Source organism: Lissotriton vulgaris, chromosome 5 (genome assembly GCF_964263255.1).
Source record: "Lissotriton vulgaris chromosome 5, aLisVul1.2, whole genome shotgun sequence".
Taxonomy (NCBI): Eukaryota; Metazoa; Chordata; class Amphibia; order Caudata; family Salamandridae; genus Lissotriton; species Lissotriton vulgaris.
Window position 1 is genome coordinate 1,620,990,266 of NC_141693.1, and position 17,972 is coordinate 1,621,008,237.

Sequence of the window (17,972 nt, forward strand, 5' to 3'; positions counted from 1 at the left end):
CAATGCACAGGAGCCACCTCTTCAATGCATTGTGCGTCACCCTTACGCCTGCTTCAAGCAGGCGTAAGGAATTGACGTAGAAAGTGACTGAGTGAAATCTCATAGATTTCACTCAGCCACTTTTAGGAGGCATTCCTGCGCAGGAACGCCCCCCCTGCGCAGGAACACCTCCTCATGGCGCAGGGATTTCCAACGTGACGCATCTCCTAGATGCGTCACGTTGTAAATAGGGCGCATTGTTTGCGCCGCCGTTGCGTCACATTAAGTGACGCAATTGCGGCGAAAGGAGGCGCAAGGGCCTCATAAATCTGCCCCTAAGGCTTTACATCCAAGATGGATTCAATGGGCTAACTCTCTCACTGCAACAGATGTAGAGTACATATTCTACTCTACATAATAAACACAAGCATTTTTGCAGTATAAACAAGAATGTCCTCTGCTGAATTCAATTATGCCCTAGATCGATATGAATGCACCATTTATATTGAATGTTCTGCCCAGCCTACTGTAGGATTGAAACAGCAATATTTCACTGCATGTGCAATTATCAAAGGGCACATGCATGACTGAAAATTCCATCCTTGGAAAACACAGCCTCAGTCCCTAAAGGACTGTTCGTAGCAGCTGCCAGAACTGAAAGCCCTGATACTAGCACTACAGAATACAGATCATGTCTTCCCCACACATATAGTGTGTGATTTGTTTTACTATGTCCAGTCCTGTAATGAATATCTGCACTATTGGTCAGAATGTATTTAGAGATTCTAAAAGTTGCACAGTAGAGAACAAGACACTTTTTAAACACGTGGGAAAGCTGAAAGAAGGCCTGCCCAGGATCATGTTATTCATACATTGAGTCATCAACATGTTGGTGTTCACGTTGAAGGGAATTCAATGGCAGATGAAGCCGCCAAGGCAACAGTTCATACTGCTGCTGTTGCTGCAATAACTCCCTCAAGTATGAGGATAGATGGAACAACTATTGTGGCAGTTAATACCATGTGCAATAGATCAGCCCTGTCAAATTGCTTTTCACTCAAGTACTCCTATAAGTTAGACACAAAACATCCTGTTTGCTCAGATTCCATGAGTGGGGGATAAAATAATACCTAACATTGATTGCAGAATAGGATTGACAATAGCTGCACATTCGAGTCTGGGTTCCACTCACACAGGGATTACTGCTACAGTTTCATTACTGAAGCACCACTATTGATGGCCAGGTCCATCAAAACAGACCAAGGAGTTTGTCCTTAAATGCAACATCTTCCAGCAGATGAAAAGTTAATCAATGGCATGTTCAGCTCAGACACCTCTATTGATCTCAGACAAGCCTTAGGCGTGTGTTTATTTGGACAATTACGGACCCTTACAATCAGATGGGGCTTACAAGTATATCTTGTTGGCAGTGAATTCATGCTCCAGATTACTGTGGGTTTGACCACAGCACTCGGCTGATGCTCGAACTGTTATAGAGGATTTTAGCGGCTTATAAAGACATACACAATTGGCACACTACATTCTGTCCAGGGTCCTACGTTTAGCTCTCTGGCTTACAAAGAAACCATTGGACGTTTGGGTGTGGCTTTGCTGCACTCCTCCCTGTACATCCAAAGCTAAATTTGGTCATTGAGAGGGAAAACATGACTTTGAGCAATCCTTAACAGCAACAATATTAGGCTTGGTGGGAGTTGGGTCTATCACCGATATGGCACCCAGAGGGCACTTAACAAAATGCCAAGAAAATCCCTAGGGGTTCGTACACATTATGAACTCCTATTTGGTGTAAAATTTTGGGTATCATATCTTGATAGTGTCAGCACAGTGGTGCCTGAAAAACCATTTGACATCAATGAACGTTTGGCTGCTTTACAGAAATTGAATGAATGCCAGGCTTTACAAGGCAACGTCCAAGTAAAACACACTGCCTCCAGGGAAGTAAAGGTAGTCCGGGCAAGACCTGACTGGTCCCAAAGATTGGGGACCTGGTCAGAAAAGTAATCGTGGACAAAAATAATTTGGGCCATTCTTCAGAGCGCCTTTACCTGTCCAGGCAGTTGAAGGTACCAGATCTGTACCTTTTCCGCCCCTTGCCAGTCACAGAGACAAAAGGTTTGTCTCTATTGATCAGATCAAACCACACAAGGTGGCCATTTCTCAACTGTAGGCCACATGGGCTCCTGGGTAGCCGCTGCACTCCTCTTGCTCCTCTACAGGAAGTTCAGATAGAAGCTTTGATAATGACAGAAGATTCCACTCTCCAAAGAGAAGCTGTACCCAACAATTAATTGATACTTCTCCCTGTTGAAACAACTACAACTGTATAAATTAACAAGTACATAAATCTCGATTTGAAACATTGACAATGTCTATGTGAATATGCCACAGATCAAGTTATCTCCCAGTTCCACATAACCTTCTGAGCTGCCAAAAATAGACCGAACGGCGTCTGCACGTCATACATTATGACAACTTCTCATCAATTCAAGTGACCAGAGCTGCCACCACCGCTACTCCCAGCAATGTGTGTATGCTTTCTAACTTTGGCTAAAAAAGACTTACTTCATCCCACCCTGATTACATCTCTGGATTGCAATGAGGTTACTTTTCCTGATACTTTGGATTCGTTTGGTGACTATCTTTTTCCTACTTCTGAATGGACACAATCTCCCAGAACTCTCTGCAGTACAACTTGTGAACATTACAGCAGTTCCAGTTCCTGAAGGAATTTTTCGGAACATAGTATTGTATTATGTGTGTGGTCCTACTGAAATTTTGCAAATTCCGTATTTGTTTAAAGTTTCCTTAAATTATATTATCATCTCTAGTACTGTCTCTGATGAATGGGACTTGCTTGCACATCTAGAGAAATCATCTGAATTTTCTAAAGATGAATTGCATGATGGTAAATGTAATTATGGAGATATGTTCTGTTACCAACATCATGGTCACCCTTTTGTGCATCCCATGTGCTTTTTATATTTCCACATAATGGGAACACTGCCCAACACCAGTGAAAGGCAGTTCAAAGATATTGGTACAGACATTTGCTTATTTTTTAGGTTTTGAAACATCAAACTCAGTCTTGTATTGTTATAGGCTTGCACCTACACCTGCACATAAAAATAAGCTACCAGTCCAAACTGATATACTCTGCTTCCTATATTTTTCAACTGTATATGCAGAGTTTAGACTTTAGAAAGCCACAATAGACACAAAATCTAACTGTGGGACAAAAGATGGTCAGGTTCAGGGAACAGAGGCCTTATTTAGAACATGCCTCGCACCACATCAAATGATTTTCCTGAACAAAACAGTGCAACAAACTTCATTTCTTGGAATAGCAAAAATGAAGGATTTGAACACACTGCATATTCCCGTACTCTCTTGCTTCAGGAATTGGCAGCACTTAACATACTTCAGTGCGGATACAAATGATACCATGATACGTAATGGCTGTTTTAATTGATCATACCCGATTGGTAAGGATGGTTGGTTTTACCCACAAACACAAATAGGTGTTAATCTAGATACCTGTGCAACACCAAAGGGTTTAGGATCAATAGGCCTGATCACCTAAATGTACAAACAGAACACTCGGGTGGTGATGTCATATAGTGTTGGGAAGTTGTGCTTAGATTGGCTAAAAACCTCAACACATTCCCAGGTGAAGCAAAACTTGTCCCTTCATTCTGATTACATGGATCTCAGGGATTTTCTATTAGGTCCCTGGAACCCACATCAAAAGCACTTCGTGTATGGAATATACAACAAGCTGTGCAAGATTTCTAAACAGGAAGCTGTTGGGGATTGTGTAAGATAGACAGGCTTAACTTAGAAAAGGCATTGGCTTGGTTGACAATGGTATGACCCCATTATCATCCAGGATTTATTCAATGGCAGCATACATCTTCTGCAATTGACATAATACAGCAAGGCTAGTCTATTTTTCAACTTGCATAGTTACAATTACGGTCCATTGTAATACTGAAGTGGACGTTACAAACATTACATTCTAGCCATGTGTCATGGCATTACATCAAAAGTACTAGTCTGTTTTCAGAACATGATCTAATGAATAGACAGATGGCAATGACACACAGAGATGCAAAGTATATTATGCTGCACAATGAAAAATTAGAACAATTACCTTTCACTATGGCTGAGACACCATACACAGACTGTATAATCCATACTTACATCACCCTAACGGTCACAAATGTCCAATTCTAATATTGTATCCATTACTACCAGGTAGGCAGATATAAAGCGCTAGGGTAAGGTTATGTGCATGAGTATTTGGAGTTACCATTCAGGTTTAGATGCAAAAATGAGTGAGAACACAGACATTTTTCTTAGTGGTTCGAACTGTGAAGATGCTTTAAGCAGGTCTTTCGTTTTTCGAGACATTTCTCTCCACAGGGCATGTAATGCTTTGGTTGCAAACTTGTCTGTTATCTGAAGGGTTCTTCAGATTCTGTGATTCATCTGGTGTTCAAGCTGCTCTCTAATTGGAGCTATTTGATGTGGAAAGATCAAGGTTGCAGTGGAATGAAACGGGGCATTGCTTATCTAGTGACGGCTAATTCCATAGTGACTTGTTGCACACAAGTAATGTTTCCACTTGCCCACACATTTAGCGAGGCAAAGCTATGGCCTTCAATAAATGTTTCCAACATACAGTTTGATTCTCTGAGCAAACTGAAAGCCATGCTTTTTCAAACGATGTGGCTTTAACTTCAGCCAGAGAGACGCTGATCTCCAGGTTGCAAGGTCCAAGTCTGAGATATGGATACTACTTCATACTAACTTCCCACTGCATTATGTGGAGCTGGTACGCCGTATCCTCAACATTTCCGATATGAAAGGAATAGTGCACTGTTTTAAATGTATCAGCGCTAGTCAAGTTATCACCTTTCAGACGATTTTCTGAGTTTTACAATCTTTCATACACTCTGTGTTTGGAAGTGTTTTTGGAGAGGTCCTGCTTGTCCTGCTACTTGTGGCGGGAATTCAGATTTACATTTTTCTACTCTGCCATGGATATCCCAGTTCAATTCAGTATGGAGACAGCACTGCTGGTGTTGTGGTGCCGTGAGCACATGGTACATTGCTTTTGCACACCTCGACTTTAGGAACTGAATGCGCCCTGGTTCCTATCTCTCAGGCATGTCTGGATTGACTACATGCAACCTGTCTTCCGCTGTGTGATTTGCAGCCATAAATGAATCCTGGATATATGTCTCGGATCACAATTGGTTGTGCCATTGGACATTGAGGCACTGATGGACCCCGTAAAGGCCCATGCGTATTGTTGTCCCCTGCGTATGCTAGTGAAAATGAATGCATCCTTAGAGCCACCCTGGGATGCTTCGGCTCCTAGTGATGTAAACAGCGGCTCTGCTGAACACTTCTGGCTACAGCACCTCCATAGGGAGCTGCTGTGGGAATTATGAAATCCCCTTTGTTCCATACACCTGCTACAAATTACGCCATTGGGAATATTGTATGTATTTGTGGGCAACTGCAATGCTGTGTCTACCACTAGGAACACATAAATATTTGGACTTTTATGTGTGGAAAAATATGGCCTGTTTTTTAAATAAAAAGAGCTAAAACAGCTTTTTCTATCTTTTCTAGACACCATGGCTTTCTGAGTGCTTTGGATTCAAATTGTGTAATTACTTAAAACCATTTAAATGATTATCTCACAGTGCAGCTAGCTTTTAGAAGTTTTTAGGAGTAGTTTTCTAAAGTTTTTAAAGATTCTGCTCCCTTTTTAGATAGCTTTTATATATCAGCCCCTAGTATGAGGATTGGGTGTTATATTCCTCAGTTAGGCTCATGTAGTGAGCCAGATTCTTTCTAACATTGTCCTCACAATAACATTTCATCCATGAACTTATGCACACATTTACGTGTGTGACAATGTTGGATTAGTTTCTCTGAAACTAAACTTATTTACACATCCAGCTTCGTACAACATAATCACAATGCCATGAACATCACGTACAAGGTCTCTTTTCACACTATGTGCAAATGACATCTCTATTTTCATATGCGGGGCAAAAGGGATTATCTACATATCCATAACATCACTAATCGTTATGCTCATCGCAAAGCTGCTTACTATTGTAAAAGGTGAGCATCCCAATAGAATAGTAGAGGAGGCACTTCAGCAGACACGTAGGGTTATTCTATGCAGAGAAATTCAACACACAGCAGTCTGACATCTCATGAGGGGTGTCCAGCTCATCCAGTTTGTGACCACGATGGGGTCCTTCATTCTCTCCCAGCAGGCAAAGGGGTTTGATCCTCCCTTGGGGGGATTCTTGTTTCTACACCTACAAACAGTCCAGGCAGAGTAGGATTCTCATTGTAGGAGTAGGCTCGATTACTGCCTTGGTTTAAATACCAGCATATATACACTGTTTTAGCACCATGGTAGAACTACATCTACTATTTACTCTTTTGGTGCTTGTAATCACTTTTATCTGCTTCTGTCTATTAATCATTGCAGTCCATGTATTTTATACAAGAATATTATTGGTTAAATAAATATATCAAAAACGTCCCACAATGTATTCTCTGTATCTTTCTTCGAAAATTAAGTGAGCATGAGTGATTGCGTGAAAGGTTGTGTACTGCCTTCACGATCCCTGAGGGGTCAGGGTTGTCATATTCAGTGCTTGCAAGAAACCATTTGCTCCCAGGTAAGGTTAGGGGAGCTTACGGTGGCACAATGAGCTAGCTGGTGTCTTGGCCAATGTATCCTGTGCGGGTGTCCGGAATCAATCTAGGCACCAAGTCCCTAGTTGATGGTGCCCAAGAAATGTGGAGATTCTATGGATTAGTAGAAACTACACAACCATACAAGTTTGAGAACGTTCTGAAGAACACTCATCGAAGGGGTGACATCACAGAAATATGCTTGGGACAATAGAAGCTTAGCAGGCAGGAATGAGTCATCCCACCTTCTTAGTACCCATGAGCCTGGGACAGACTAGCTATAGCATCTCACTTGCTGTCCTACTCATTCACAGGGGAACAAGTGATTGGACACCCCAGAACACAACACTCCCAACCTACTCAGGAATCGGGGTAATAGATCACATCCTCTTGCTCTCACACTCGTACTTATCCACAGTAAGATCTGACAGAGACACGAGTAAAGTTTAAAATATTAATTTTAACTATTGTGCTCTAGTATGCAGTATAATTCATACAATGAGCTGCCATGGTATTAGACATGATAAACTTACCCTCTCTGCTGCTACAGAAGCAAAGTGATTATAAATTAGAAGATCTCTGGGTGTTTGCAGCAGACCCCATACCTTAGCATGCACAGATGAAAGTTCTCATCTCAAGTGTAGTCCCGATTTCTTCTATGGAAAATCTGTCTCCAAGTATGTATTTCCATGTCCGTGCATACCTATATGACAAAGAGTATGTGTTCCTGAACAACAACTGCATATGTATGTTTTGTCTAGGGGTTAGGGCCTGACCAAAACAGAATAACAAGGGGAATTGTTGTTTGACCATGTCCGTGGTGTTCAGACTAAATCCCAGGAAAAGACAGAAAGCAAAAACAACAGTAGATTCTGTGTGAGAGTACAGCATGGCATAAAGCAAAATACTTGTGCATAGTAATGAGTGCAAAGCAAAGTGAAGACTGCAGCGTGCGCATGCTAACATAGGGAAAATGCATGAGACATATGTCACCCTCCCGTAGGTCAGGATGGTAGCACCAAGCTGACAACAGAATTCAGGCGATAAGCAGGTCCAAAGCGTCCGAATGACAGTACAGTCATTGACTGGGACCAAAGCGTCAAGCAATCTAAAATCAAAAGGAGAGAAAAAAATATACAGATTGTTGTATCAATATAATACATTAAAGCGTATCGCCTGGACCCAAAATGTGCGATTACAAGTGAGATGCCAACAATTCCATTATGAAATCCGATCCATCCGAGAAACAAATATCAGCGATCCAATTGAGAAGGTCAAAGGAACAATCATGCTCCTCATGGGACAACCTGTGTTGATTACGATGAAATTAAGACCCAGAAACCATTTCCAGCCATTGGCCAAAACACTGGGTTATAAAAGAGTTGCATGCCCAAGGAACAGCCCACTAAGGGACTCATCAGCAGTTGGAAATTGAGGGCAGCTTGTGACAGCATCCAGAGCTCGTTAAAAAAGGCACAGGACACAATGAAACACAGGTTGCACGCAGGTGAAATGGGATAGCAGAAAGTTAAGCAAAATTCAGCATGCAGAACGTCTAGGCCCTCAGTACAGCTGCTGCAATGCCTGCCCTGGTAGTCTCACAAAGGGAGCATCCATTGCGTAATAGCAGAAACAGCACTAAACCGCCCAAAATCAAGATCAGCAGAAGCAGGAACCCAGCAAACACTATTTTAATACAAGTACAGTGCAGCCTGGCATGAATCAAAATACGTGTATAGTAATGTGTGCAAAGCAGAGTAAAGCCTGCAGTGTGCACATGCTAACATAAGGCAATGGGCCTGCATGGGACCTATGACACTATGTGGACTGCATCTTTTCAGATATATCCATCTTACTCACAGTATATGAGGGCCAGAGTCCTTCAGATGAAGTAAGTCATGGGAGCCTAAACTAACCCTGCCTCTGTCATGCAAGAATGCCCGTCGAGCTTTCAAGTGTGTTGTGTTATGCGGTCCATTGGGAATATGCCATGTGTAGATAGAGCAGGTAAATTAAATACTTCCGAAATTTCTGTTTGTCTCTCTCGTAGTGAGTCCAGCAGCGCGATTCCTTTTGTGGAGTTACATTGACGGAAAGAGAACATTGAGCACCAGGTTAAGCCCTCTAAATTGCTGTAATCTTGCTTCTGTGAGGTCTTTGTCTTGTCCAATTCTAACCTAAATGAAATATTCAGACTTGCCAATTTTCTCTTTCTTGATAGCGCCCCAGTTGGGAAAGACTGTGGCCCACATGCATCAATATGGGCTTTTGCGATTTCTAATTTGCGAAAAATAGCGATTCGCAAATTAGAAATCGCAAAAGCCTATGCATGAATATTTTTGCATTTTTTATGCAATTCGGTAAAAATCGCTATTTTTACCGAATCGCATAAAAAATGCGATTTTCAAATTGCGAATTCGCAATTCCCATTCATTCCTATGGGCTGAAATGCCCATAGGAATGAATGGGAATTGCGAATTCGCAATTTAAAAATCGCAATTCAACAAAGCATTTCAAGGGTGGAGAGGGGGGTCCAAATGACCCCCCCTGCACCCATGAAATGCACTTTTACCTATAAGTTACATACACACATGTCCTAAGGACATGTGTGTCTGTAATTTAACAGTTTAAAAAATGCATTTTTGTGCATTTTTAAACAATTTCGCAAATTACCATGAGGTTCAACTTCGTGGAAATTTGCACTTGCAATTTCAAATTTCGCAATTTGAAATCAAATGATGCTTTGGCCCACATGCATCAAGCATTTTTGGAATCGCAAACGGTGCGATTCCTTAAAATCGGCCGTTTGCGATTCCAAAAGTGCTTTTTGGGATGCATCATGCAATTTTAGAAATTGCAAATTTTTTGCGATTTCTAAAATTGCGATAGCATTTAAGAAATCTCAATTTTGCGATTTCTTAAAAGCTATGCATCATTTGATTTCAAATTGCGAATTTTTAAATTGTTTAGTTGTCCAAGGGAGCTCACAATCCAGGGCCAAACAATGAGGAAAACAATCAGCGGAATGGAGAGACACTTGGCAGGATGGTGCATGTGTGCTGAACCGAACTAAACCAGGCTAAGCGAGCTGAGCAGCTGGTGGGTTTGCAGGCAAGAGGAGCAGGCAAAGAACAAGCAAGGGCAGGAAAAGAGTGCAGTCAGTACCTTCTGTACTGCTGCAGCACTGGGTACCAGCTATGCCTGACACATGACACGCTGTGATGCTAGGCTAATGTTACATGCCAACATTTCTGTGCTCATGGGTTCAAGGCCTTTATCCTCTGACCACCCACCGTCCAGCCTCTGCAGATCCTCACTGCAATTCTCCTTAACTCTGCCCCTTCCTCTTCCTCTTCCTCTTCTGTTCAGGGCAGGACTGCCCGTCATGGGTCAAGCACCAACTATAAAGAAATATGTATAAATAGATATATGAATACCAAGTAATTTTTAAACATTTTAAGAAAACGTGTGTGTGTGTATTCACTGATAATAGAAAATGGTAGAGTAATGTTAAAATAACACCAGAATCATTTAAAAACAAAGAAATCACAGACATTTACCAGTTATAGTTCTGAGAGCTAACTATAACTCGTGCCACATCATGTACTGATATCACCCCACATGTTGCCTCCTATTACATTTTAAATCGCATCATTAATGACATCACTGAAGACATCATCCCTCATATTGCTATTCACATTAGCATAGTCCTGGAGCCAACTCTGGTTCGGTGAACAAAAGTTACATGGTGCACATGGTGCACAGTTTGCCTCCAGTAAAGTGTTGAGTGCAAGCAATACCTCATGTTAAAGAAGCTAAAGACTGTGAACAACTAGAATGGTTTGCAGAGGCATATTTCAAATAAGATTAAATCCAATGTATGTTTCTAGTATGTGTGAGAATAACAAAGTTTCTGTTTCCAGGCAAATTCCAGTGTTGAAATGTTGTAATACAGTGATATAAAAATACAACAATATTCACTCGGAATTTATATGGCGTGAATATTTATTTGCAGAACTTTCCTGAATATTTTGAGACCTTAGATATATGCAACTTATGGGTGACTCACATAGAGATGGTTTAACTCACAGTGTGGTTGTAATGGTGTGTCGGAAATGCCTTTGAGTTTTTTATTAAGTGATGGGCATGTTTATGAATAGTGTGCCTTGAGTGGCCAATCAAATGGCTGCTTTAAATCTATCTTTTTGTCGCATTGGTACTGCAGTACACATAAGGAACCCATAGAGACAATTATAGAGTTATCCACTACTCTGAGAGGCCTTTCTTTTTCTCGGTCATCAAGTAGTAAAAATAGGACAGCTGGACCCCAAAACGAACAAAAAATAGTTCAGTAAGAAGGGGTTATTATTTATTATAGTCAAGGGGATTGCAGACAGGCCTTAGTAACTAAAAGATCTGTTGTTTAGTTATCATTAAAATGTGTAGTTGTAGGTGTTGCGGTATTGAAGTACCAAACAAAGTACAACTGTGCCAATGCTTCACAATAAAGATATTTTTGGTTGGTTCCTACGACTGTCTTTACTCATTTTCAAGTTGTTCGCTCTGCATTACTCTTATTAGGGTTCTGTAATTGACTGTGCACAGATCGACAGTGTCACAAATATCAGAGGCTGACCAATATGCAGTTTTTCCCTTTAGTCTTCTGAGTTGATAGTACTCTACATAATCACGTTTCCCCTGGATTTAATCAACAACTGGAGATAATTGAAGTAGAAAATGTACTATTAAATTACCGTTCACTCCAGATAAACAATTGAACTATGATCCTTCCATTTCCCTTACAAGATCTGATTTAACTTTTTTAAAAATAATGTTTAGTCTCTGTGCTATGCTTATACCTTTCTTATGTACACTGATTATGTCAAACTTTCATTTGACAGCGATTGCACATTTTTTAGGTATTGTGTTTTGACCCAGATGTAATATTTACAACAAGGGGTGGTGAGGGACAGAGTCTCTGAATTAAACAGAATACTCTCACCCAGTCAAGAGATCAGGGCTAGATCCAACACCGTTTTTTAGCTCACTGCACCATCCCAGTTTCAGAACCTGGCTGTATGCAAATTAGTCTGTTCCTGTCCCAGTGCATGATGGGAACAGGGCAAACCAAACTACAAAAGCCAATTCTTACACTGGGAAGGAAACAAGCTACCGGGGACCGGTTTCTGGCATTTCAGCCGTCTTCGGCCCGGCTTGCTTGAATCCTGATGGTGCAATGAGCAAGGGACTCACATCACCACCCCCTTTTCTGAATCGTTTTTGGCCACTATAGGTGTGGCAGGGTATACTCAGACATGAGTCCCTTTCTCACTGCTCCATCAGGATTCAAGCAAGCCGGGCCGAAGACGGCTGAAATGCCAGAAACCGGTCCCCGGTAGCTTGTCTCCTTTCTGGTGAAGAATTGGCTTGGTAGTTTAGTCTGCCCTGTTCCCATGATGCACTGGGCCATGGACAGACTGATTTGCATATAGCCAGGTTCTGAGCAGGGATGGGGCAGTGAGATAAATAACGGTGATGGATCAAGCCCTGATCTTTGGACTGGGTAAGAGTGGTCTGCTTAATTCAGACACTCTGTTCATCACCACCCCCTTTTCTGAATCGTTGACCCAGATGTAAAGCATACAAACGTTTCAATCTTATTGTACTCTTTAACACGTGAGAGTGCTGCATTTACATTGCTCTCTTCAAAATCAAGAAGGTTTGATTCAGAAAGTGGCCTAGCATATGAAAGCGTAACATAGGACACGACTTCCTTAAATACTTTTACCCAAATGAATTATTCCTGCATCTAGACTTAGGGTCTGATTTAAAGTTCATCGGATGGGTTACTCTGTCACAAATATGACGGATATCCCATACGCTGAAATACAAGTGTATTGTATACAATGGCAGACAGAATAGCTGTAAGGTTTGCGATGGTGTAACTTGTCCACTGAACTCTAATCCAGGGCCTTAACTCCGTTGGTGCGCATAACGGCCCTTGGCTGTCATGCGTCACTGTGGGCGTGTGCGGAGGACGGCCGGGGGCCGTCCGAATCCAGCCCACTATGTAAATCGCCTGCACAAGGCGAAAATGTGTGTAGCGCCGAAGTGGTTAATCCTTCAAATAAGTGTATGATGACAGCGTAGTATAAACAGGAAATTGTTCTCTGCACACATATAGGTCTTTCATTTATAGGAATCGAGCCCTGAATCTACCTATTTGTTTAGGTGCCATATAAATGTTGTACTGCTGCGTGGTTTCTCTAATTCTGTGTGTTTCTTTTCTCCTAAGAGGAAATGGTGTACAATTCCATGGTGTTTTTTATTCGTAGGGTAACAAATAATGTGCTTTGGAAGAAACCTGCCTGCCAGAGAAACATATTGTAATGTTTCAGTACTGAAGGTTGACACATAATTTAGCTGAAACAATTATTGTTCAGTAGTGCCATGTTTTTTCTCCTTGTATGTAGGTTAGAGGTTCTCAAGGCCTATCAAGGGCCTGATTACAATGCTGGTCTGGCCGTATCGGACGCAAAACCGCCCGACTAAAATTCAGCAGTCCCACTGTCCTGATTACAATGCGACCACATTCACGGTGGTAGCAATATTTGTATTCCCTATTGCAAAGCCGGGTCTCGTGGCTCAGTGGACTAATGCGTCCATTGCAGGGGTCTGTGTTCAACCTCAGTGTCAGTGGTTCAAATCCCGGCGGCTCAGCCTTTCATCCATCTGAGGTCGATAAAATGAGTACCATTGAGTGGGTATCAATGAACATCTGTTATTCAGCGCCAAGAGACCTCAGGGTGAACATGCGCTTTACAAATACACATGTTAAAGACATTCGCTAAAAGAAAATAAACACTCTTAACTGCTAGCGGTTTTCCCGCGAAAATCCCGCGTTACGTGACAAGGTCAACTCGTCACACGCACAGTGCAGGTAACGCCCATGACGAGTTGACCTTATCACACGCATCGAAGGGGTTAAAACATACCTGCACCATCTGGCAGGCACCTTGCGGGGCATGAAACATTGTGCAGGGATGGCCCCCCATGCCCCATAGCGGAGGGACCGTGGAGAAGGGGGCCCTGCTACTGGGGCTCAATGTCACTTACCACATGCCTTTTCATGGCGGGTGAACCGCCCTAAGGGAGGTGGAAAAGACATTGTAATCCCAACGGCGGTGCCTAGTCAGGCACCGCCTTATTGTAGGGATTACTGACCCTACGATGCACCAACAGGCTCTTCAAGCCCTTTGGAAGCACTGCAGTCGGTCTCTCCACCCATTGCCTTCTGATAAGGCCGGGGGACCACAGGGGCAGATGCCGGTGGGTCCGACACAGACGAGCCATCGGTGTTGGACCTACCGACATCGTAATTTGCCCTTATGTCTTGAAGTGATTTAAGGTAAGCCTGCAATGTTGATTGTTTATTGTCAATGTACGTTTACTATTATGGACAGTGGTGTCACTTCAAATCATACAAAGCACATATATTTAAACGTGAAACCTTAAAAAAAAAAGTGCTCCATGCCAATCTTTCTTTTGATTCTATTTTTAAATTTCTACTTTGTGATATTCATGCTGATCTTACTTGATGAACCATTTTGCCTATGGCGCTCTGTATAATTCTTAATGTTATATAAACCTTCATGGTCGAACTTTGAATCTTGCTATTTATGGATTTTCTAGTGTGGATTTCCTGTGTGGGCTTTAATGCCCAGGGCACTTATCCTTTGGGACTCACACGCCTCAGATCCATCCAATTAACCCTTTGAATATTATTAAGCACCAATAACACCAACACAAATTTTGTGTCACCTTTACATCCAATGTCGCTTCTTTGGAGTAGGACATGCCTCAGTGAGCCTATCACATGAATTCCTGTCTAAGAAAGACGATGTTTCTGATTTTTGTTGGATATGCCTAGTAACTCTCATTAATCCTTTTTTTTTTCAGACAAGGCATGGCTTGCGAGATCTCAGACAACAGCACAATAATAACGCAATTTGTGATCACTGGCTTTAAAGCACTTCCACTACTGAATCAAAGTATCTTCATTTTCCTTTTCGTGATCTACCTTATGACAGTTTCAGGCAATATTTTGATCATATTACTTGTGATTTCTAATCCTGGCCTCCATAAGCCAATGTACCTTTTCTTGATCAACTTCTCATTCACTGAAATCTGCTACACTGCTGCAACGGTACCCAACATCTTGGCAGCCATTCTAAAAGACACGAGCATTAGTATTACGGGGTGTTTTCTGCAGTTTTATTTTTTCACCTCTCTGGGAGCTGCTGAGACCTTTTTATTGACAGTGATGAGTTATGACCGATATTTGGCCATTTGCAAACCGCTATATTATTCCAGGCAAATGCACAGTTCCAGATGCCTTGTTCTGGCCATGAATTGCTGGATCTTGGGTTTTGTGTGCTACGCTGTACCCATCATTCTCATATCCAAGTTATCCTTCTGTGGGTCCAACCAACTTGACCACTTGTTTTGTGATCAGTCTATCATTAAACTGGCCTGCAACCTGGACTACATCACAAAGGTCGCAGGTTACGTCTTTGCATCTGTAATCCTTATGTTAACCTTTTTGACAATTGTTGTTTCCTATAGTTGTATTATATTAACTATCATCAGGATGCCATCAGCTACCGGACGAAAGAAAGCGTTCTCCACTTGCACCTCTCACCTCACTGTTGTGATATTATTTTTTTCGTCTCTTTCCTTTATGTACTTAAGACCTACCTCACAGGACACATTTGTTTTTGATAAGGTAGTTTGTCTCATATATTCTTTGCTGGTGCCGTTCCTAAATCCTCTGATTTACACCCTCAGAAACAAAGAGGTGATTATGGCTCTGAGAAAAATGATATGCTCGAAAAGAACCCAGATTTCAGAGTCACTATAAATAAAACATTACTGAAAGGAAACAGGAGATCTACTGCAAGAACAATTGATTGATGTCCACAGACTACAGAGAAGGATGGCTGCACCCACAAAACTAAGAGGACAGGGTGACTATCGATAAGGGAATGACAGACAGATAACTGCAGCTTTTGATATTTTTACATTGATATTAAAACGAATAAGGGTAGTGAGTGAATGAGTGAGGCAAGTTAATGAATGAGGGAGTGACTGAGTGTGTGTGTGAGTGTGTGTGTGTGTGTGTGCATATGTATGTGTGTGTGTGTGTGTGATATTTGATAGCACAGTTCTACCAACAGTGCATCTAGGGTTGGGGTTGCTGGATACTGAAAGGAGAGGTAGATTTCATAATGTGTTATGATTCAGCGTTCTTTACAGTGCTGCTTATTCAACTCTTTCGTACATTGAAGAATGTAATTGGTGGGGCTTATTAGTTATAGAGGTATTTATGAAACAGATCTGCTGCCTCGTTATTTATTTTTCACACATCTTCACCTACAGTATGATGGCTTTTTGGCTTTAGGTGCCATGTGACACTGGGGGCAGCCAGATGGGCGTGGCTGCTGGTCATGATAACTTTATAGATGATGCATCTGACCTTGAAGATGGATCTGGCTAGTCAGGCACGCTATTGTTGTTTCATTGAAGTGGTGATGAAGTGGCTGTATTTTTTCAGGCCCTTAATGAGATATGGTGAAGCTAGGCTGTCATATGGTTACTACGTTTCTATATATTGTGTTAAGTTAGCATGTGCTTATTAAATGTTTAAATGCCATATTTTCTTTCTGCTTCAGTTTGCACACGACACCTAATTGTTATTGTAGCTTTCAACCTAGACGAAAGATGTGATTTATTTGAGAATAATATGTTATTGCCCTGGTATCAGTCGTGCTTGGTACACTTGGTACAACTGTCTGCACACCGAGAACTGCACACTCTAAGAATAACCTAACACAAGGTTGTTGAAGGCCTGATCCTCGCACCACGTTAGTCATAACACAAATAATGTTGCTGCCAACATTGGGCTCTACGTGGGTTTAAGATAGAGTTACAGGGAATGAAACAATACACTTAATGCTTGGCATGCAGAGAGCTGGTAGCGTTTGATGTGATCTCCTCCTACTGAGAATTAGAGGTATGGGCCCGCCCTGCTAAGAACCCAAACGAGACCTTCTTAGATATAAAATAATATGCTAATTAGGGTGCGCGAAATATAGGTGATACAGAATTCTATAGATTTTTGCATCATAACATGCTATCACCTTTTGCTTATTATGGATTAGTGACTATGCTGCTAACTCTGATTTTTATAATATTTATGTTGATATTATACAAGATACTGCGTTTGAGAGTGCTGCATTGAAAAATAAACATTTCAAACTTGCACGTGTGTTCTTTGCCTCCCAGTTTCGGTTTGTAATGATTATATAACGAAAGAGTGTTCATGTGTTCCACGATACCTGAGGTACCCTAAGTTCATGTTCTGGATTGTCTAAGTCATTGGGAAGTATTTACTACCGATGAGACACTGTAGCTAGCTTGGTAAGGGGATTTCTGAAACAAAGGTGAGTTCTGGGTCACCCTGACTCACCCAGGTTCTAGATCTCTGTGCACAGTTCTGTGGGAGAACGGAAACCATGCTACATGGCGCCCATACGTTGATTGGCCTTATATCATGACACTCGAGTAGTATATCATTCAAACCTTAACGCCTTCATTCCCGTTTCCGGAAAACGGCGGTGTCGGAAAAACCTGCCTATTTTTGAAATAGGTCTTTTTTCAAGCTTGAATCTATCTAAAAACGGTTTCATTTAATTACTACCCAGTTGTGCTACAAAGTAATCTTTGTTTTTTCACTTTCCTGTGCTGACATGGCACAAGCCTTGGACATCCCGCAGCATAGTCGTATTGCGGTGCGTGACCATTTGCGGGCTTATGATGTTCAAGTAGAAGGCTTAGCCGTTGTTCTGGTGGTGAGTGCGGAACATGCTTACCCGTACGAACTGTTTTATTCGTGGGTGACATTTCCGCCAGTGAATGCTAATTCTGGAGTGTTCCATTCATACACTGCTTCAGCTGTACCAGTTGCGTACGCTCCATACAGGGCACTGGAAGTTCCTATTGATGCTTGGCAGCATGGAGTTTGGTTTGGTGGCGCCCTACCACACGCTTTGACCGCTCCGAGGTTGGGTCCTTTGACCATTCCGGGCACACCTTGGCACGCTTTGGCTGGATTCACTCCTCACCCTCTACGCGCCACTTGTAACGTGGCAGATCTGCGGCGGCTTCATGAAGTCGCAGTGGAA

At 41.9% G+C, this 17,972-nt stretch overlaps 1 protein-coding gene across 1 annotated transcript; it reads left to right on the forward strand.

The window, feature by feature from the left end:
• Nucleotides 1–14,695: 14,695 nt before the first annotated feature.
• On the forward strand, nt 14,696–15,649 carry LOC147716848 (olfactory receptor 11H6-like). Its single transcript, XM_086919804.1, has one exon. It carries the CDS (start codon nt 14,696–14,698, stop codon nt 15,647–15,649), a length of 954 nt encoding a protein of 317 aa, XP_086775930.1.
• Nucleotides 15,650–17,972: the final 2,323 nt, after the last annotated feature.